The sequence below is a fragment of the Thunnus albacares genome, chromosome 4 (assembly GCF_914725855.1).
Source record: "Thunnus albacares chromosome 4, fThuAlb1.1, whole genome shotgun sequence".
Lineage (NCBI taxonomy): Eukaryota > Metazoa > Chordata > Actinopteri > Scombriformes > Scombridae > Thunnus > Thunnus albacares.
In genome coordinates this window covers 7535877-7558924 of record NC_058109.1, presented here as the reverse complement: position 1 = coordinate 7558924, position 23048 = coordinate 7535877, and the positions used below count along the sequence as shown (strand labels likewise).

At 42.3% G+C, this 23048-nt stretch overlaps 1 protein-coding gene across 2 annotated transcripts in view; it reads left to right on the top strand.

Annotated features, from left to right (window-relative positions):
* LOC122980693 (filamin-B) overlaps nt 1–23048 on the top strand; it is a 75421-nt gene that overhangs the window by 45413 nt on the left and 6960 nt on the right. Inside the window, exons 16-44 of one of the 2 annotated variants that reach the window (XM_044348958.1) lie at nt 2116–2239; nt 4823–4983; nt 5109–5199; nt 5364–5518; nt 5995–6112; nt 6281–6360; nt 7082–7267; nt 7699–8013; nt 8484–8601; nt 8921–9121; nt 9322–9495; nt 9600–9762; nt 9883–10043; nt 12085–12376; nt 12624–12777; nt 12878–13067; nt 13181–13428; nt 14849–14932; nt 15746–15851; nt 17438–17578; nt 18660–18788; nt 18932–19105; nt 19339–19497; nt 19672–19875; nt 20027–20179; nt 20513–20635; nt 21939–22205; nt 22307–22444; nt 22544–22659. In XM_044348958.1, the coding sequence (XP_044204893.1) occupies nt 2116–2239; nt 4823–4983; nt 5109–5199; nt 5364–5518; nt 5995–6112; nt 6281–6360; nt 7082–7267; nt 7699–8013; nt 8484–8601; nt 8921–9121; nt 9322–9495; nt 9600–9762; nt 9883–10043; nt 12085–12376; nt 12624–12777; nt 12878–13067; nt 13181–13428; nt 14849–14932; nt 15746–15851; nt 17438–17578; nt 18660–18788; nt 18932–19105; nt 19339–19497; nt 19672–19875; nt 20027–20179; nt 20513–20635; nt 21939–22205; nt 22307–22444; nt 22544–22659 (4725 nt within the window). The remainder of the gene's footprint in view (nt 1–2115; nt 2240–4822; nt 4984–5108; nt 5200–5363; nt 5519–5994; nt 6113–6280; nt 6361–7081; nt 7268–7698; nt 8014–8483; nt 8602–8920; nt 9122–9321; nt 9496–9599; nt 9763–9882; nt 10044–12084; nt 12377–12623; nt 12778–12877; nt 13068–13180; nt 13429–14848; nt 14933–15745; nt 15852–17437; nt 17579–18659; nt 18789–18931; nt 19106–19338; nt 19498–19671; nt 19876–20026; nt 20180–20512; nt 20636–21938; nt 22206–22306; nt 22445–22543; nt 22660–23048) is intronic. The other variant, XM_044348959.1, reaches the window with a different exon arrangement.

Below are 23048 nucleotides of genomic sequence, written 5' to 3'. Positions count from 1 at the left end.
TTGTAACATTAATGATGTCTTAATTTTCATTTTGGTAGTTTATTAAAATTATTAGTATCTTTAATAATTTGATGATGGACTTCACATATTTAAAATTTTGGTGTAATATGATATTTTAATACAAAGGATCAACCAGAAATATGGATTTTATGATCCATAATAATATAACTTATAATATTAAAATAGAAATTAGTAATGAAACATGTTTCAAGCTTGGCAAAAATAGAAATGCTGAAGTAGCTACAGTGGAAATTCTGACTTCCTCTCTTCAGAATTCGTCTTTACTTCATTCGAAAGAAATATGATGACTTTAATGTTTCTCTGGATCTCAGAAACACAGGAAACAGACAGTTGACTTTGACTAAACACACATCACACTGACCATAAATCACTACATGTGTACATAATACATTCTGTAGCTGTGTGTGCTGAGTAAGTGATAAGTATTGCTTTTATACCATAACTGCTGCTGACCAAATAAAAAAAAAAAAGAAAGAAAGAAACTATTCTTGAAAAGAAAAATAGCAGTGAAGATCGATGTTTGATAAGCTTGTGTATAAAGCATCATAGACTAGTTTACTGATACCATCACACAGGGACAGTTACCTATTGCTGCTATTTACGGCTGCGCTAAACAGTTGTAAAAAAACAAAAAAAAAAATGTTGGTTATATAGTTTGGATTTCTGTGTCAGTTGTTTTTGTTGTTTTTTTATCTGACTATTCTTATGATCTGTTATTGAATGCTTTTTACTTCTTGAGATCAAGTTTAGACTCGAAATCAATTATCAGTGCAGTTTGTAGCATGTTGTAGTTAGAACGTGAGCTAACATAGCATAGCATATTCTCTTTGTTGGAGTAGAAACTAAAGAAACGTCTGAGTCTTGTTTTTTGACCAAGACAATAAATGCATATCTTAAATTCTAGTGAACACATCATTTTAATTTTACATTTAGAAAAGCTGTTTAATTGTACCATGTTAAACCTGCAGTCCAGAACTTTTGTCTCCCCCTTCTGGCGGTAAAAATAACCACAAAAACACTGTCGACACGTACGATATGACGTATGCCGACTGGCTGGTCTCAAACAGCATCGTGAAAAAAAAAAAAAGGTTACTTTCTTGCCTGAAAAAATATTAAAACTTAATAAAGTGACATTAACAGTCCTACAGCAAAAAATACAGCTTTTAGTCACTCATACCCAGTATGCCTTGTGGTCCGAGCACCCGTTGAGATGGGTCGGGATGCCAGACATGACCCCCCAGTATATCTGAGGGGAAATCAATCATTGCTGGTTAGTGTAAAATGCATCACTACCTGTGCACCAGCGCGTGAATGTCATACCAGACAGCAGATTTAAAAACTCTGTATACTGTGAAACACAGAGAGATTTATCTGGTGGTGAATGTTTAATCAACATTGTGTGAACTCGTTTGGCAAGGGCTTGAATGTAACAGACGTTAACTTATATGTAAAAGTCCCGCACTCCAGCTTTAACGTTTTTAAAAAAAAAAAAAACATGATCAAGGCTGAGTATCACAAGCCTGGTTTACTGCATGTTGGTTCACTAGCATTGGTACCACTTGTAGGGGCTCTGAGAGATACAATATCTATAATTCTTGATACTGTATATCTATACCTTCCCTGAATCAATTAAGAAGGAAAAAAACACTCTCTATGGTGTGATATTTCTGATATGCAGATTAAGATTCAATAATTGTTCAATGATCTGTGCAAACAGTTTTACTGTTTAAAATTTTACCATTCTCACCTAAACTGCATTGCTCTCTTTCATCTTTATCAATATAGTTTAATGAAATGAAGTCAAAAGAGATGTTTTGATGCTTAGTACAATATATTTTTAAATGTGTTGAAATATGTTGTATTAAGTAATATATTGTATACTTAAAAAGACTTAAAGACTGAAAAGTAGTGGATCTAGTATGGAGCCTTGTTGCACTCCATATTAAGTGTTCATTCTTTGTAATGATGAGGAAAAAAAATGATTAACTGCTGTGGTTTTTTTTTTAAACACCGCAGGATCTCATTAGGGAAAAAACTTCAAAAACTTTCTTTTAAATGAAAATAAGTGATGTAATGTCCTGTCGGTGCTTGTAGGTGAATGTGGGTAAAGGCAGCCACCCCAACATGGTGAAGGTTTTCGGACCCGGAGTGGAGAGGACCGGATTGAAGGCCAACGAGCCCACACACTTCACCGTGGACTGTTCAGGAGCTGGAGACGGTAAAACCCACACACACACACACCATTCTCACACACACACACACACACACACACACACACACACACACACACAGAGTAATAATTAAGACAGTAAATCCCCACAGACAGTTTTATTTGGTGTGACAGCAGTTTCCATCTGTGTCAGAGAAACACACAAGAAGTTACACATTTAAAGACGTCTACACATTCTACACACCACTGTTGACTTCTCTGTCTCTCTGCCATGTACAGACAAACATTCACTCTTTATATTTTCTGCACTCACACACACACACACACACACTCCTTTCCCTGGTATGTCTTGGCGATGATCTCAAGCCAGAAACATCCTGACAGGAAATTCATCACTCTGACCTTCCTGAGCGGAGCGACACACTCTTTGTCAAGATTACACGGCATCATGTTTTTACACAAACCAAGAACAAAGACCAACTTAACTAGTCCCTCTTCAGCTTGCACTGTTCACATATCTCAAAAAAAAAATGCACTCAAACCCAGACAGGCCCCCCTTTGCCGCACAACTACTGACACTTCCACCCCCTCTGCAGCTCTGTCAGATCGCTGCTCCAGTGTCCTTCTATTTCCCCCTGACTGTCTACACCGGACGTGTTTTAGCTGTGTTAATACCCAGATAATAAATATGGCAGTCATCCAGAATTCATAGAACTGTAGTTACATACCAACTCTCCTTTTAATGTCTATACCGGCCATGTAATGGCTTGAGAAGTGCCTTTTTTACTGGCTTACATGAAGGCCTTTTCCACTACCTACCCGACATCCCCCAGGAGGTAGTACTAAATCAAGTGTGGTAATATTTATGATGGGAACATTTTGTATTCACAAATGTTATTTTTCTATTTTCCGTCATGATTTTACAAAGCTTTCTAAAATGTCCTCAAAAGAAAGAGTCTATTCAAAATTGATTATTATTAATTAACTACATTTTTGAAAACATTTAGCAATTAAACTGCTTTTTCTTTATGTAAACCTTCATTAATTGATTTTTTTTTTTGGCCACTTGAGGGCAGCGGAAACAAGTTGTGAACACAGCACTTGACATATCGTCACCTTTGAAGTTGATATGTTGAACTTGTTAGCATTTCCACATCCAACAGTTATGGAGCAACATTATCATTCATGTGCAGTCATGTTTCTCTCCACCTGGTGAATGTAAGTCCAATATTCACTCTCTTTTAGCTCTGTTGTCGCTCTCTACCACCTCCTGGGGGAAATGTCTGGCTCTTTAGCTGCTAAATGGAGCCACTATGTTCACCAGCTAGTCGCCAATTGTGTCTGTTTGCCATTTGGTGCTGAGCAGGTAGTGTACAGTGGGTTTTTAGAGCTTTTTCTCTGAAAACAGCTGCCTGCTGTGGCCAAAAAATACACTTTGAGAGCGCTGAGAGTGAACCAAAACATTAAAGTGGCAGCTGGACAGCTAAACAGTGAGCAGAAACTCACTATAAAGCTCTGTGAAGCTGAGTGGAGTTGCAGAATCGCTGATAAGTTCATCACTACGAGCAACGCCTCTGACATTTCACCTCGATACGTTATTATGAAAAATATTTATTATAGCTTTAAGCTTGAAGTTACTTTTAAAGTCTGCTACTCTATTCTGATTTAGAGTAAAAGGGGGAAAACATTGCACCGATTGCTGTTTCAAATGGCGCCCAGTTGGATTTGACTTATGCGATGTACACAACAGATCGATGATGGGAGAAAGCCTGGTGTCAGTGTTAAAGGTCCATGTCTGTCTGTCCCAAACACACATTGGGATTCAATACCCAGCTCTAGTTGCAAAATGTCTATTCAAACTTCTCAAATTACTGCTGCAGAATAACCCATTTCTCCACTGTTGATCTGTGTGTTCAGTATGTTCCTAACACTCTCCACAACAGAGCTACACACACTACATTTGTCTCTGAAGCCTGGTCCAAAGTGGCATATTTGGCAATTTTATTGGCAAAAAATATGAATTTGTGGAGCAACAGTGGAAAATTTTAGTTGTCTGTGAAGTTTCTATGAATGTTTTTATGTTTTTTAGATGACTCTTGGTCTCTATTGGACTCAATTCTTCCTTCAACAAAGCATCAAGCTACAAACTTTTTTAGCGCCACCTACAGCAGTTAGTATCTGATAGTGAAAAGACTGGAGTTTTCAGTTTGCAGCTGATGATATCATTTGAACAATCTTCAACCATTCATCTTTCATCTCATACTCTAAATTCCTCTGCTGTGATTGACAGTTCAGCAAGGAACACCGAGTACTGCATGATTAAGTTCATTGTTTACATTAGAGGCTGTAATAGTGCACTATGTAGGATGTAGGAGAGGCAAAGTGGTGCTGATATGATTGAATGAAATGAATGAGCAGCGGTTAACAAAGACAATCTAGCACACCCCCTTGTGGCAGTCAGTGACACTTGATAGAAACCAACTGAAACAAACACGGGTCTAGTTTGAGCTTGTTGTCACAGAAGCAAGTTAAAGAATAAATATGTAAAAGATATGGTTGTCCATCTGCTCTGTCAACACTGTGTTTTGCATTTTGCTTCAACTCTGCTGTGTGTGTTCGTTCTCACATTAGGTGATGTGAGCGTGGGCATTAAGTGTGATGCCAACATGGTCGGTGAGAAAGAGGCAGACGTGGACTTTGACATCATTCCCAACGCCAATGATACGTTTACTGTCAAATACATTCCTCCTGCTGCTGGAAGACTCACCGTTAAAGTCCTGTTTACTGACAAGGTACACACACACACACACACACACCTGGACACCGCTGGGAAAAATTAACAGCAACACTGATTAGGATGTGATGTGGGTAGTTTAAAGGCTAATCCTGTTGAATTCATGTGTCTGTTTTCATGCAGGAAGTTCCACAGAGCCCCTTCAATATCAAAGTCGATCCCTCTCACGATGCATCAAAGGTTAAAGCGGAGGGTCCTGGACTGGCTCGAAATGGTAAGACACACGAGGCACGCAGACACACACATGCGATGAAGATGAGCCATTTGCACAAAAATTTTAAAGCTTGTTTGTTTTTTATTTTTCTCAAACTATTCATGTCCATGTGCATTCTTGTCTGAGCGTTTCCTTTTCTTCTCTCTCTCTCTCTGTCTGTCCAGGAGTAGAGAGCAGTAAGCCGACTCATTTCACAGTGTTGACTAAAGGAGCCGGTAAAGCACCGCTGGATGTTTCCTTCTCCTCTCCTGTCAGTGACTTTGACATCATCGACAACTACGACTACTCTCATACTGTCAAATACACACCCGTACAACAGGTATGTCAAATGTGCACCTGTAGAACGGGTATTTGTAATACACACCTACACAGCAAACTCTTCATATTCTATGTATCTCAAATACAAACATGTATGACAGGTATGTAAACTTTGTGTAACATGCACAAAATTCATGTCAGGTTTACACCCATGCAACACACACATCAAATGCACACGTGTGCAACAGATTTGTTTGCGATTTGTGGCTTTGATCAGCGCAAAATAATGATATAAAAATGAAAGTTTTATTGTGCGTGAGTTCCTAAATTGTCCACAGTCATGGTGAAAAGTCAGGAAAAACAAACCCAGTGAATGCTTATCGGCTTGAAATCAAAATAGAAAAGAAAGCAAAGCAGCACGACCCGTCTGACGTTACGACAACAAAGACTGTGTGTCGCCTCCTGTGTTCTTACCAAGTGCTTTAACAGGGGAGTAACTGTTGAAGCGTTGGATCTGCATGTTGCATGTGTCTGCAGGGGGAGATGACGGTAGTGGTGAAGTTTGGAGGAGATCCTATCGCCAAGAGCCCCTTTACGGTCGGTGTCGCTGCTCCGCTGGACCTTGATAAGATCACTGTGGACAACCTGGATGGAAGTAAGAAATTTGTCTTTCTCTACTTAATATATATGGAATTTCCATCAATGAATACATTTCCAGGACAACACTAGTCCACCAGAGAGTCACTGGTATTGATTGTGATATTCAAAGGGCTTTTAAAGCACTCATTTCTACATTATTTTTAAATCGATAAATGTCTTTCAGGAGTGGAGGTCAGTCAGGATCAGGAGTTTACGGTGAACACCAAGGGAGCAGGAGGTCAAGGTCACCTGGAGGTGTCGGTGGTGAGTGTCGGAGACGGTCTATGTACTTATTCAGTTTTTCACTCAGTTCTCCTTTAAGCTCCTAAAATGTTTTGCCAGAATTGCAACCCACTCAAATCTTTGCTGCCTTTCAGCTCCTCTATTTCAAGAAACTCAACCTCTCACAATTTATGATATTAACATTTTCCAGATATGTACTTTTATTATGAGATAAAGTTAAAGGAGGTAAATATTCCAGATCATTTCAGATCTTTCACTCTCAGATTCACTCTTACTCAACCAGACAGTCATCTAATCTTCATCTTTCCAAACATCTGACAACCAGATGTCAATTTTTAATCAGATACAGGAGTCTAAATTTCTGAAACTACTATTCTCATTGGGTTGGAGTTTCTTCTTCCTCAGAGAATTTGGTTTAATCTAATTTCTTGTAATAGTGTTTTTCTTTAATATTTACATATGTATATTATTTAGTTAGAGGTAATCAATAAGCCCATCTAGACACACATTGATTCTTTTTGTTTGTGTATATTTGTTTGATTTTAAACCTTTGTAAGTAAATAAACTTAAACTATGAGACATTCAGGGTGCAATTAAGTTTAGAAATGTTTAAAATGTCATTTTTGTCATTTTTATTTCTTATATATCAACAGACTTAAACTTTAAAAGACAGACTTTCGTGTTTCTTCATTCGTGGGAGTTTGAGTGTTTCTCACTGTGTGTGTTTTTTATGTGTTACTAGCTGAGTCCCAGCCAGCGGGCGGTACCTTGTAAAGTGCAGCCTCAGCCCGGTAAAGCAGATGTCAGTCTGGTCCGTTACACCCCCACACAGGAGGGCGTGTACGCTGTCAACGTGACCTATGACGGACACCCCGTCCCTGGGAGCCCCTTCCCCGTGGAGGCCCAGCTGCCTCCAGACCCCAGCAAGGTAACATCAGCATCTGATCCCCGTTTTAAAAAAAAAAAACTGTATTTTTTAATTCTTTGTTTCTATGCTATTCCTTAAAGTTTTTTTTGTCAGTTTATATAAAATGTTAAATGAGAATAGGTGGCATTTGAAAAGAAAAAACTATTTGTTTGTTGATGTCCTGGATGTTTTAAGGTTCTGGGTCAGCGGGAAATCAAAAGGGCCAAAAAACTAAATTGTATGAATCAAAAATAACTCATATAATGTGCAAAAAATGTTATAAATTTAAAAAAAGAGCAACATATTCTGCAGAAACAGAATCAATGAGATACACCTAAATACTAAATAGATGCAAATAATACAGGAACAGAAAATGTAAACGTAAAAGCTGAAAATGCAATAAAAGCAGCTGCATGGCACCATTATCGCCTCCTCTGATCTCCTCCTTCCAGGTGAAGGCGTTCGGTCCTGGTTTGAAGGGAGGTCTGGTGGGTAACCCGGCAGAGTTCACCATCGACACCAAAGGTGCCGGGACCGGAGGTCTGGGGCTGACGGTGGAGGGACCGACCGAGGCCAAGATCGAGTGTTCGGACAATGGCGACGGGACCTGCTCTGTCTCCTACTTGCCCACCGAGCCCGGAGACTACCTGGTCAACATTCTGTTTGAGGAGGTCCACATCCCCGGCTCGCCGTTCAGAGCCGACATCCAGATGCCCTTTGATCCCTCCAAGGTGGTGGCGTCTGGGTCGGGCCTAAAGAAAGCCAAGGTGAGGGACTTGAGATTGGACAGACAGGCCTGAATCTCTCTCTAGAAACCTCAAAACATTGAGCAGTTTAAATAAAAATTCAATTCTGGATCAATTTAATGATTATGGTGATGTGTTTTGCTAGAGCTCTGATTTGATCCTCTGACTCTCTGAGGCTCGTGGTAAGCAGTATTTAGAGACTTCCACTATACCAAACCAGAGGAAAAAACATGATTTCTCGGAAACAAAGTTAAAATAATTCAAACTGACGGTCAGAACATAAACCTTTAATGTGGTTAAATTGTCCAGAAGACTCCAGTGTTTCTGTTATGAGAAACTTTGAGTAGATCATTAAAAGAAAACTTCTTCTCCCACTCCTCAGCTCTACTGATTTGCAAAAAATAATATCTATTCTTAGACATCTTGCTAGGTTAAATGACAAACTGTCATATAAAGCTTGAAGTCTGATGCAGCTTGTTGTGTCTGTGCAGGTTGGAGAGACCAGCGTGGTGAATGTGGACTGTTCTCGCGCTGGACCGGGACAGCTCACCCTGGAGGCTGCTCCAGACTCCTCCCCGACCAGTCCCACCGGCTCTGCACCAGGCTCTGGTAACACCAATACTGTTTTCATTCACCAGTAATCAGTATATTAACTATAATGCAGCTAATGCAGTTGTAAGCAGGTACTGTTATTTCTCGCTCTTGGTGTGTTAATCTAGACATCTGAGTTTTGAAGCCGAACTGCAAGAAATAACCAAATTCATGCACAATCAGTGATGGCTTTAAAAAAAAAACTTCCTAGTTCTCATCTACATAGCTATAAAATTATATTGACAAAAAATTAACTGAAAGAAATGGCTGCCTGGAAGGGGAAACCACTGAAATCATCCTTAAAAGGTTTTATGCTAAAGTGCACCGTGTGTTTCAGGCGTGAAAGCTAAGACGGAGGTGGTGGACAACAAAGACGGGACCTACACGGTGACCTACATCCCTCTGACCTCTGGCATGTACACCCTGCTGCTGAAGTATGGAGGCAAGACTGTCCCTGGTTTCCCCGCTAAAGTGATGGTGGATCCTGCTGTCGACACCTCCAAAGTCAAAGTGTTTGGACCCGGAGTGGAAGGACAAGGTGCAGTATGGTCGATCTGAGTCTGGTTTGAGAAAAGGAGGCATTAATTTGTGCACAAAATGCAGAAAAGCCTTGGAACCTCTGCTCTACATCCCCTCAACTAAACTAAACTCTGTGTAATCTCTCTTTACACAGCAGCAGATACACACCTGACTGCTTCTTATTTGACCCAGACTAACGTAAACTTCTCTTTCCTCCAGCTGTTTTCAGAGAAGCCACCACAGCATTCACAGTGGATGCCCGTCCTCTGAGCCGGCGAGGAGGAGACCACGTGAAGGCGGAGGTCAGGAACCCATCCGGAGCGCTGACAGACTGCGTGGTTACCGATAAGGCTGATGGGACCTACGACGTGGAGTACACTCCTTTTGAGAACGGTAACACACCCGCACCAACGTGTTTACGAGTCAGGACTGAGATACACTAATCATAAACCTTTAATCTTTACCAAACCGTCTGCCTGTCTTGGTGTGTATTTCAGGCGTCCACAACGTCCAGGTTCTGTATGACGACACACCGGTTCCGAAGAGCCCGTTCAGGGTTTCTGTGTCAGAGGGATGTGACCCCAGCAGGGTGGTGGCTACCGGCCCCGGACTCCAACAAGCCCTGACAGACAAGCCCAACAACTTCAACATCATCACCAGGTAATATAGAGTTTTACAGTCGGATTTCTGTTTGTGAAGCATTTTGTTGTTTTAAAAAAAAAAGTCTCTAATTTGAGGTCAAACTATTGCTGATTGTGAGTGTATTGATTCCTTTACCAGAGGGGCAGGTATCGGTGGTCTTGGCATCACCGTGGAGGGTCCATCAGAGTCAAAGATGTCTTGCAAAGACAACAAAGATGGAAGCTGCAGCGTTGAGTACGTTCCCTTCACCCCCGGCCTCTATGACGTTAACATCACCTACGGAGGAGAGCACATTCCTGGTGAGATTAGATTTCTTTTTTTTTTAACCTTTTTATGGAGTTTTTGAATTCCTGTCAGCATGAGAAAAAGCAGGATACAGTAAATAAAAATAAAGTAAAATAATGTAACCCAGATCTGCTTAGATCTCACATACACTATTTATTACCTAAAGGCACGATATCTATTCCCTCATAACACTTTTTGTTGGCTTTGCTCTTGTTTCCGTCCATAAACAACCACTGATGTTAAAGATGTGGATAATGTTTTTCAGTTCATGTTAAAAAGATGTTGATGTTATTGGCTGATAAAAGATTTGCCAAGTGTTTCACTTTAATGATTTAAAGATGTGGTTGAAGTTATTGGCTGAAGTTGAAAAGCCGCAGCTCAGTTTAATTGACTTTGTTCAGGAAAAGCTCAGCGTGTTCCCTTGTTTAACACCTTTCATAGACAGCTGTTGGTTTGTGGCTCTGCTGTATGAAGTCTGCATCAGCTGGCGTTGCAGAAAGCTTCAGGATGCAGAAACCACATTATCCGAAAACCTTGACACCCAGATCAAACTTACAAAGAGTGTAACAGCAGGATAAACTTTATAGAGCTTTTGCAATTAGTAAAGCTACTTGTTACGGTAAACTGAAGAATTTGAGAATCAGTGATGCTAACGCAGATTTAAAGAATGAATTTGGGAATATTTTCCCGCAGTGGACAGTGAATAATGGTGTAAATGGATAAAGAACACAATGTACAGAGTCCCCAAACTCTGAAAAGATTTGTTTTTCTTGTGGGAACAATATCTTGTGCCCACAAAGTAGTATCTTGTGTGCACAATTTTTTATATGCTAACAACATATTTATCTTTTGGAAACAAGTTATTTAGAATTGGGTCTGTGTTTGATGACCATTTATATTAAGAATTTGAGATTGACTCAAGTGTGTTTGAAACATGGCTCTATTTGATCAGTTAATTTGTGTTGGTCTTTGTTAGAAAGTGAAGAGCCGGATTTGAGATGGCTAATCTGGAACTCCGTCATTTTACAGAATTCACCTAATTTAGCTGTTCTTGTCCGGCAAAACAGAAAAATACATTGGACATTTCTGCAAAACCCCACATTAGGTGCAACAACACAATTAAGAATGTTCAGCTCCACAAAAAAAATCCAGAAGTCACAGATATCAACATGAGTACACTTTGTATAATTTTTTTGCATGAATACAGCCATATAATCTGATAAATGAAGAAAAATTCAAAATGTCCCTAATTTGTATTGGCTGTAGCAGTGAGTGAAAAGTTTTATAGAGGAAATGAAGGAGATCATAATTACTGTTGCTGCCAGATTAATTTTAGCCTGCTTTCAAACTGAACTAGATTATTGAAAAGAGAAATTTTTAAATTATATTCCAACATTTTGAGAAATAAGCTTGTTCTCAGATGAGAAGATGATCATCAGTTTAATCTCTGTACTTCCAGGCCTGTGGGTCCAGGACATGTTTAGCACAATAATTGAGCTAGGCTAGCATTTCCCCCTGCTTCTTGTCTGTGCACTAAGCTAGGATAAACATTTCCTAGACCTATATCTGCCTTGGACACAAGTATTTTTCCCCAAATCTTAATTTAAATAGGGATATCCATCTAATTGGGCTTTTAGCTAGGTAGGCTTGTGTCAATTCGAAATATTAATGTTATGATTATCTTGACCAGTTATTTTCACCTCGGCATCAATATTACTTCACAAATCTACAGCCATGCAAGCAGCTCTGTAAGGCTGCACCTAGACACAATGGTGCTTTCAGTTACATGCAAATATCATCATGCTCACAATAAAAATGGTAATATGTTACTGTTTAGCAGGTAATGTTTACCATGGGCCACCAGCTTAGTTTAGCATGCAGACATACTAAAATTAGCACGAAAGAAAGTCCAGTTGAGGCTGATGGGAATGTCGTTACTTTTGCAGATATTTAGTCATAAACCAAAGTATTGTACAAATAAAATGGTGACCACAGTGATTAGGATACTTTTGTTTTGTGACTTAAACCAACATGTCTTCTTCCTGTTCATTCTAGGAAGTCCATTCAAAGTTCCAGTTAAGGACGTGGTCGACTCCAGTAAGGTCAAGGTGTCTGGTCCAGGTGTGGGGTCAGGGGTCAGGGCCAATATCCCACAATCCTTCACGGTGGATTGCAGGAAGGCAGGTGTGGCCCCGCTAGCTGTGGCTGTCACCGCTCCCAAAGGCATGGCAGAGCCAGTGGATGTGACGGACAATGGGGACGGGACTCACACGGTGTCCTACACTCCATCCGTGGAGGGTCCGTACTCTGTGGCCGTCAAGTACGCAGAGGAGGACATCCCCCGCAGGTACAGAGCAGTACTGCAGTACTGCAGTACAAACGTAGGATCCTATGTGATCTGTTTAAATCCAAAATAAGATCTGAATATCAGAATATTTTTTCATTCACACGTATTTTTTATTTTATTTTAATGTTTATTTTCATCTTTGTTGCATTGGAGGATAATAATCTTTGACACTCTGAATGGGAATGTCAGTACTGCACTGTTTCCCTGTGGATCACTGTAGGTAGTAACGGTGTCTGTGTCTCTTTAGTCCCTTCAAGTTTCGGGTTCTGCCGACTCACGATGCCAGTAAAGTGCGAGCCAGTGGTCCCGGGTTGACCAGCGGCGTCCCTGCCAGCTTCCCCGTAGAGTTCAACATCGACGCCAAGGACGCCGGCCAGGGCCAACTGAGCGTGCTCATCACCGTCAGTAACATACACATAATCATACACACACATGAAAGAGGACATCACACTGAGACAATCTGTCTCACATGTTCCTTTCTCTTTCTTCTTTCTACCTCAGGACCAGGATGGTAAACCTAAGCAGCCCACTATCCATGACAACGGCGACGGTACATACCGGGTGTCTTATATCCCCGACCGTGCGGGCCGGTACACCATCGTCATAAAGTACGGAGGTGACGACATCCCCGCCTCACCCTACAGAGTCCGCGCCACAGCAACTGGAGACGCCAGCAAGTGCACCGTAACCGGTCTGTCACCGCTCAAAACATCTGTTTCAAATAAATAAATACAAACATTAAAAGATGCTTTTAAATATATTTAAATATAGTAAATAAAATCAAGTACATTTTTCTTCTCTTAGGTCCTGGTGTTGGTCCTACAGTGGCCATCGGCGAGGAGCTGGGCCTGGTGGTGAACGCTAAGGGTGCTGGGAAGGGGAAGGTGAGCTGCGTTGTGGTTCAGCCCGACGGCAGCGAGGTGGAGGCTGAGGTGCTGGAGAACGAGGACGGCACCTTCGACATCTTCTACACCGCGCCGGCACCCGGAAACTACGTCATCTACGTCCGCTTTGGAGGAGAAAACATCCCGCGCAGTCCCTTCAAAGTCATGGTGAGCCAGGGATGCAGAATAGTGTTTATTACACTGTGATTAGGGATCCAAAATGGGTTCATGTAAGCAGAGGTGGTTATCTGTTGCAGCTTGAAGGGAAGACCTGCACTGTGTTTGTGCTTATTACAGTCTAATTGGGGATCCAAAATGGGTTTAGTATTTAAAGGGCCAGCTCCCTAACCACAAAAATGTATTTACAGTTTTAGATTTTCTATGTATTTTTCTTGAAAGTCAATCAATATAAAAACAGGTTGCACTTCTTCTCCAGTACACCAGGTTTTATTCACCAAGCTTTTTCGGCCATCTTACCATCATCTGGATGAAGGCAAGATAGCCAAAAACGTCAGGGAGTTGTGCGACCAACTAGCAGCCTCTTGAGTTGTGTAATCCTTCTCTGTGAACATGAATTCTTCATTAGTGTTTGTTATATTATAATACTGAATTTGAAAAAGTCTCCACTGCATCATAGTCGTGATGTTCTTTTTCTCCTAAAACATCAATTAATGCAGCTTTAAGTGAGACTATGGGTTGATTAATTAACCTTTGACCTTGTGCCTTTTGGTTACAGACAAGGATTTACCCACGATGGCACAGCAGTGGTTGTCAACCTTTTGAATGTGTAAATTGTGCTTCCCATCTGTTAAGCTGTGTGTGTGTGTGTGTGTGTGTGTGTGTGTGTAGGTCTTTCTGTTGTTCAGTTTTCTGTCTCATGTATCTGATGGAACAGATACGTTTCAAATTTAACAAATACAGCTGTCTACACTGGCCCTGTGCTTTTATTATGCATCATGTAGCATTGTGTCATTTGATACGTAAAGCACAAAAGACGAAGGAAGTAGTCAAGGTGCAGTAGTCATGATGTGCTGATCTAAATTTGTTGCTTTTTTGGAAAGTTTTAGACATGCATTAATGCTAGGAAATAAGACAGTGACATTATATCTTTCTTGATGTTTAAATTTTGTTAATGAAGTATAACAGACATGATTTAAATACCATATTAGGAAAATTCAAACCATTTTCACCAGTAATATAAAGAAGAGGTACCCATATATTTCACTGTCTATTAAAATACATACTGTACCTTCACTTTAACATAAACTTGCATTTTGTAATTTATTTTACTTTAATGTATATTCAATGATTTTGAACCCACAGTTTAATGGCAGTGTTTAAAAAAAAAAAAAAAAAAGTAGCTAAAGGTTTATGAGCATGTCCAAAATACTGTTTACTAGCTGAAGTCAGCACTGGTGTAGACTCACTGTTGGGGGGTTTGAATTAGCACTCCCACTGCAAACTTAATGATTTGTGGTGGATCTTAATATAGAGAAACCTCCACACATACCGGTGTGTACAAACAAAAGGGGGAGTGGATAGGTGTGTGTGTGACGTCAGATGTTAACCCTTACTGTTGTGTCTGCAGGCTACTGACGAGGTACCCATGATGCAAGAGCAGAAGTCTCTACAGCAACAAGCCGCTGCCCCTGGAGCTGGCTTCCAGCCCTGGGTACCACACGCATACATACACACACACACACACACACACACACACACACACACACACATTCACACGCACAAGCTTACTGCATATACATGGACAACCTTGAACACATCCGGTACGTTTTTGTTATTTGGGTGAAATGTCCCTTTAACAGACAAGCAGCTCCATGCAACATATATACAAAGCAGTAGCAACAACACACACACACACACACACACACACACTTAGACAAACACTCATAGTACACAAATGTATTTAGTGTACACACATACTGGATATGCGCAACATTCACACAGAGGCACTAAATACACACATCAACACACACACACACACACACACACACACAGCTCCTCTCTGTTGCAGGTGAATGGCTGCTGGTTAAACCTTGACCTCTCTCTCTCCTTTCTAAAGTGTACTCGCTCAGCCGCTTTGCCTTCCTCCATGTCATCGCTTCTCTTTTTGTCTCAGCCAATCGGATCGCAGCAAACATCTAACAATGTAACATGAATGAACCGTGTTGCAGAAGGCGTTGCTATGGTTACGGGGTGTTCGAGGGGTCTTTTCCTCCAGAGGTTTGTTTGTGGTGGCCTCTCTCTCTCTCTATCTCTTTCTCCTCTTCCTCAGTGCACTCTTCATCGCCGTGGCTGCATCACAAAGTCGCCTCGTCATCCTTTTTCTCCTTGCTGCTCCATCGCACTACACTTCCCAGGATGCCCGTGCAGATGCGGCAGCATATTTGTAATGCAGGTCGTTGAGAAGGACAGGAAGTTGTTTTAGTATTCAATAACACGTTAAACTCCGTCTGTTTGTCTTCTGCAGGTTACAACAGACAACTATGAGCCAAACAGCAGCAGCGTTAACGGAAGCGGCTTCAGACCGTTCGACATGGTGATACCGTTCTCCTTCAGGAAGGGAGAAATCACCGGTGAGAGAGAGGGATTGGTGAACTGAATGTATATTATCTGCTGATTCAGAAATGCAAAGTGGTTTATGTCGGTGATCCGTATCTCGTCCGCTGTGTGGAGACTGTCCTGGATGCTGCTATTTAAAATCTTTGGGAAGAAGCTGCTCTTTGTTGAAGGTCGGCAAGTTACTCAGACAGAAGCCCCTCTCAGATATGCACCTCGTTACGTAGATGTGATGTTAATCTTACATGTTGGTCTCATGTCTGAATCTGACCTGTAATATAATATGAAAATCCTCAATCGCTACTTACACATTACTGCATCAGATATAATAATCCAATAATGTATAATAGCATAGCAGTCACCAGCTCTAAATTATAAGAAGCTTATTTACTTTTGATTTTTTTTTTTAAGTACAGTACATTTTGCTGACACTTTCAATACAACTTTTATGTTGTAACGGAGAATTTTTATATTGCATTATTGCTACTTTCTTATCAACACCTCCACCCCCAGCCGCTATAACATCACAGTCTTTCTTTATTTTTCATCGTTAAGTCCATCTCATTGTTTTTTTCCCCCCTCTAGCTCATAATTGTTGTCAGTGTCATCGTTATCTGTCAGATATGCACTGTTGTGTATCTGTGGCTATTCATAGTTAGGGATAGGGTAAATTTCCCTGCCCAGATGCAGGTATATACTGTATACCTGAGTATACGCATCACTGCACCTCTGCTTCCCGTAAATCTTAAGTCTGTTCCTGAGTGTGGCAACTTTTTCCACCCCACTTTAGTGCCTCAAATAGGAATAGGTTTATTAATGCTGCCTGAAGCCAATATGAGAAAAACATCCATGTTAATTGTGGGTGTTTTTCCTCCAGTGGCCACAAGGGGAGTAATAAGTCAGTTCCAGTAACACTCAAAATCGTGCTTTTAGACAAGCTGCACATTGAGATGAATTCTTTATCTGAAATTTTTAAACGGTATGTTTCAGTTTTATAAGAAAAAAGGCTTCAAGCATGAGAAACAACTGGTTGCTTTGGTAAATATACATCTGGTTAACTTTTCCACCTTCATTAAAGAGCAGCACAGAGCCGCAAAGCATCTGTCTACCACGCAGTGTATGATTCAGACAAGAACGGGGCCCAAGCAGCACAAAGCTATCAGAGGGAAATATATTTGTAAAATGTAAATATAATCTATTTTTACAAGAAGAGTCCGTATAAATAGACCGCGGTTAAAGTGTTCATGTCGCCAGAAATGTAAAACTCAGAACCAAATTCTGTGACTAAAGGTTCTCTGTTTGTTTTTGTAATGTCACCACAGCTGAACGTGACAATGCAGGAAATAAAACTGGTTTCTGCTATCAAAATGCAAATCACACAGGGCAAAAAATGTGTTTTATTAACATAACAAATGTGTAGTAGAGACTCTTTCAACATCTACTCTGCCATTAAGTGAAGTAGTACAGCTCATACGGGGCACTGGGGTTACACTCTTTCTCTCTCTTTGTCCTCAAAATGAGAAAAATAATAACAGAATAATAACAGAAATAGGTCACATGGAAATATGCAAAAACCATGTACTTCTCTCTTCAACTCTCTCAGGTGAGGTGCTGATGCCTTCAGGTAAATCAGCTCAGCCGTTGATCACAGACAACCTGGACGGGACGGTCACAGTGCAGTACTCGCCCACTGAGGCCGGCCTGCACGAGATGCACATCAAATACAACGGCACACACATCCCAGGTCAGCGCACACACACACACACACTCTCACACTTCAGTCATATCTCATGACAAGGGTTTGAAAGGTGGACTGGAGACACCTGGTGTCCAGAAGGAGAACTGCAGCCTGTTTCTCTCTCAGACATCAATCTGCTGTCAGGATGTTTGGGCTCTGACATCAGAGTCAGGATGAAACATGGAGAGGAGTGTGTGTGTGTGTGTGAGAGAGAGAGATTAAGACTGTATATCAGCTATAGAAGAAATGTGTGCAGTGTGATGTGATATGTGCATGTTAATGATTAAGAGAGTGTGTGTGTGTGTGAGAGTGGGTGAGTGAGTGAGTGAGTGTTACGCATCTGTTGGTCTTTTTTTAGCCACAAGGAGAAAACCATTAACCACCAACCAGCGATGACATCACACCCTGAGAATCTGTCTGTTTGTGTGTGTGTGTGTGTTTGTACCAGATGTTACTTATGTTGTGGGGACAAATGTGTTTACATTGTGGGGACTCGTCTCCCTTTTTGGGAACGAAAAGCGAGTCCCCCATAATGTAAATCCAAAAATGTTTGGGTGAAGCCTTGGTTTGTGGTTAGGTTAGGTCTTTAAGTCTGCAGGAAATAATGAATGTACGTCAGTGTAATGTCCTCTGAAGAGATGGAAACACTACTGTGTATGTGTGTGTCTACTCTTGTGTGTCAGCGATTCTGTGTATGTGTGTTGAAGTTGGAAACTGAAACCTGAGTTGAAGAGTTTTTTGCTCCACAGAGCTCAAACTTAAGGAGGTTTTATGTGTTCATATTCAGCTGTGTGATGGAGTCGTTCCCTCAGGAGCTGACGGTGCAGCTACACCTCAGAGCACAACACACTTCAGCTATATTTACACCTCAACTATTATCGATGGCAGCAGAGATGGCATCATTAAGTTTGCTCTATTAGAATCGCCAGCCCATAAAATCAGTCCTGCTCTCCAGAGGATGATAACATTTTAGATGTTAATTGCTCCTTGACGTTTCCTGTGTGGGTGTAATGAACATTGCAGCCTCTAGGTGACATTTTTCTCCTTTTTCATCCTTTTTCTTTATGGCATATTTTATATGTTGCAGAGTCTCCCCTTCAGTTCTATGTGAACCACACCAGTAGCCCCAACGTCACAGCCTACGGTCCTGGTCTGAGTTACGGAGTCGCCATGAAGACGGCCACGTTCACAGTCTTCACAGAGGACGCCTCTGAAGGTACGAGAGATGGTAGTCATTGTGGTAGCAACAACATCAGTGAGAGCAAACGTGGTTTTGGATTGCAAGAGACTTACTTGCTCTTAATTTTACAGTAGTATCAGATATATTCATTGTGTCTGTCTCCCCGTCTGTCTGTCCAGGAGGTTTGGACTTGGCCATCGAGGGTCCATCCAAAGCTGAGATCAGCTGTGTGGACAACAAAGACGGGACGTGCAGCGTCAGTTACCTGCCTACTCTGCCCGGAGACTATAACATCCTGGTCAAATACAACGACGAACACATCGCCGGCAGCCCCTTCACCGCCAGGATCACCGGTCAGTCTGCACACCAACAGACAGACACAGATATGTGGAGAATGATGTCACCATTAAGGATGTGATGCATAATATCTCCTCTTTACAAGCCTTTTATTCTCAGTCCTGCCTCCAAAATTCATTTTCTTAAAATGTAAATTAATCTGTGAATGTGATTGGTAAATAGCGTCATATAATCTATAAATATTTGAATTTGGCTACATGCTCACAGTGGTGTCATGTGTGTGTTTCAGAGGACAAACAGCGGCGCTCTCAGGTCAAACTGGGCTCAGCAGCGGATTTCTCTCTGGACATTAATGAGACGGACCTGAGTCTGCTGACTGCCAGCATCAAGGCGCCGTCCGGCCGTGACGAGCCCTGCCTGCTGAAGAGGATGCCCAACAACCACATCGGTAACACACGAAAACAAACACGCTCTGAAGTCATTAAAGTTAGTGTTGAAATCTGTGTTGATTTGAATCTTTTACTTCCTCCCTCACTTCCTCTTCCTCTTTTTATTCCCTCCAAATTCTTACTCCTCACCCCCCCTCTCTCTCTCTCTGTCTTTCCCTCCCTCCTCCTCTCAGGTATCTCCTTCATCCCCAGGGAAGTGGGTGAACACGTGGTCAGCATCCTAAAGAACGGGCGTCACGTCGCCAACAGTCCCATCACCATCATGGTCGTCCAATCTGAGATCGGCGACGCCAGCCGGGTCAAAGCTCACGGCGACGGCCTCGTCCAGGGAACCACTTTCACCAACGCCAGCTTTGTGGTCGACACACAGGAGGCCGGTCAGTACGGTGGTCTCTGTCCGCCACAGCTTTTGTTTGTTTTTTGTTATATATAAACTTAAAGGATTGTTCCTGTCATGTCATGTCATTTCATTTCATTTCTGCTGATCGGGAGCCAGTGGTAGCTTATATACTGTGTGTGTGTGTGCAGGTTATGGCGGACTGGCTCTGTCCATCGAAGGTCCCAGTAAGGTGGACATCCAGACAGAGGACTTGGAGGACGGGACTTGTGGAGTCACCTACTGTCCCACTGAACCAGGAAACTACATCGTCTCAATACGCTTTGCTGAAGAACATATTCCAGGTAAAAACTAACAATTATCTTCAGCCTCTACTGTTAATGAAAATAGAAAATAGAGTCTAAAGCCGTGCTAGTAACACTTAGAGGTTGTACTTGGGCACAGTGGTGCTTTGAGCTAAATGCAAACTTCATCACGGCATCAATTCTCACAATGACGATGCTAACATGCTGATGCTAAGCAGGAATAATGTGTTCACCATAGTTTAGCCTGTTAGCATGCTAACATAGAACAAGTACCGCTGAGAACAAATCACCAGTATGTGTATTCACTGGGGCGATGTTAGTGATAAGTCTTTACAGACAAATAATTTAAGGTGTGTGTGTGTTTGTCAACAGGAAGTCCGTTCACTGTGCGGGTGACGGGAGAGGGTCGTATTCGGGAGAGCATCACCCGACGACAGAAGGCGGCGTCTGTCGCCAGTGTGGGCAGCGTGTGTGACCTCAGCCTGAAGATACCAGGTACACACACACACACACACACACACACACACACACACACACACACACACACACACACACACAAAAGTTTCCTTATGTGGTTACTGTGAGGTATTCACACACTTCTGGATGAGACAGGTGCTGTGTTTCTTTTCTTATTTTTATCCAACCGCTCACCTGTAAACGCTTCTAAAAGTAAAAACGGTGTGTTTGGATGTTTCATATGTCAGCGTTCAGACATCCTGCGCCATCAGAGCTGCTCTTCCTCCTTTAAAATCTTTTTCCTGTCTGAAGCTCCGACATTTCTCTGGTTTCTGTCTGTTGTTTCTCACTGCTGCTCTGTACTGACTGTACTCTGTGTCAGATTTGTCTTTTCTCCTTTCTCATTCTCTTCTTTTCCTCTTTCTCTCCCTCCCCTTCCATTCCTCCCTTTGTCTCACCCTTCCTCCTCCTTACCGTCTCCTTGCTACCTTCCTTTTCTTCTTTATTCTTTCTTTCTTTTCTTCTTCTAATCCACTTTCCCTTTCTCCTCGTCCCTCTTCTCTTACTCAGTTTCTTCTTATTTTGTCTTCCTCTACCCTCTGTCCCCATCTCCAATCGTTCCTTCTCTCCCTCCTCCTCCTCTTCATCCTCTCCTCTTCATCACCCCCCTCTTCCTCCAGTCAGCTGGTTCCTCCTGGTCTTGTCTCGGCAGCTCCTCTCTCACACCTCCTCTCGCTCCTACTGCTCCATCTGGTGGTCTGGAAGATCCAGCGGTCGCGGGGCTCGTCCCTCTACTGCTGCCCAGGATCAGAGCCTCTCTCCTGGGCGCTTTCGCCTCATTTCTGGCCTCTCTGGTCTGGTGCTAGCAGGGGGTGCGAGGGCAGCGAGGGGTGTTTGGGTCGCTGATGCCCGCTGCTCGGTGGGCAGTTCCAGGGTAGAGGGTGCGTTGTAGAGCCCTAGGGGGGGAAAGAATTATAAGTACAAGGTTTGCAACAACATGCTTTATTAAGTTGCAGCTGTGTGGTTGTGTGTGTGCTTAAGAGAATCTGCCACATCTGTTTTCAGCATTACTTTGTTTTGGTTTTAGGGCTCGGTGATAAATTACTATATCACAATAATCAGAAAACTTTCCTTTAATATGAGTGTACACAGATGGGTGACACATTTCAGTAAAAACTAACAAAGTGAGTTAATAAGGCGTAGTTCCACCATGAGCATCTGCAACAACTTCAGTCTTGGACTAATTGATTTATTGTTACGATTGTTACAGATTAAACTTCCCAACAGTAAATATCATTACACAAAAAAGTAGTAAAACAGCGTACTGTCTCTGTCCTCACAGCGATCGACATACAGGACGTCACTGCTGAGGTCACTTCCCCCTCCGGAGCCAGTCAGCCTGCCGAGCTGGTCGCCGTGGGCAAGGACACCTACTGCGTGCGCTTTGTGCCCACAGAGATGGGCGTGCACAGCGTGAGTGTGAAGTACAGGGGCATGCACGTGCCGGGCAGCCCCTTCCAGTTCACTGTGGGGCCTCTCGGAGAGGGAGGAGCCCCCAAGGTGAAAGCAGGAGGTCCGGGACTGGAGGGAGCACAGGCAGGAGAGCCAGGTACACACACACACACACACACACATGCACAAAAAGGCCTAATATGTAAGAAAAAGGTCTGTGAATTTTAGGTTTTTCTTATATCTTCTCTCTCTCTCCAGCTGAGTTCAGTATCTGGACGAGGGAGGCCGGGGCCGGCGGTCTGTCCATCGCTGTGGAGGGACCCAGCAGGGCGGAGATCTCCTTCGACGACCGCAAAGACGGATCCTGTGGTGTCTCTTACATCGCTCAGGAGCCTGGTAGAGAAAACACACAATTATACAGATCACTTACGGGTGTTCACTGATGTATCTCTGTCTCTGAGTCACATTCTCACCCTCCTCCTCCTCCTCCTCCAGGTGATTATGAGATTTCAGTGAAGTTTAACGACCAGCACATACCCGACAGCCCCTACCTGGTTCCTGTCGTCGCTCCAGTGAACGACGCCCGCCGCCTCACTGTTACCGGTCTTCAGGTGAGGCATGAGGAGACACCTCCACAACCAGCCTGCCCTGCCTTTATTAAGGGGCTCTGGGGCACAGTTGCATAAAAATGTGAAATAGTGAGCGAAGCGTTACAACACGCTAGATTTTCATCCCATACAGAGATGATTAACTGAGGGTTTGACTGGTTTGGGGTTTTTTTATTTGAGGCTTAGTGCCAGCCTTAAATAGCCCATGTCAGTTGAACCCCTTTGCAGATGAACAGATAGGTTATTTATAGTATTTGAATTTTCTTTATGCAACTGGCCTCATGGGTGTGACCACAGCTAGGCAAACACAGCTTTTGTGTGTGTCAAATGTTGAAAGAGACAGATTTTACACTCAATCAATGAGATTTAGAGACTTTTCATTAAATTTTGTT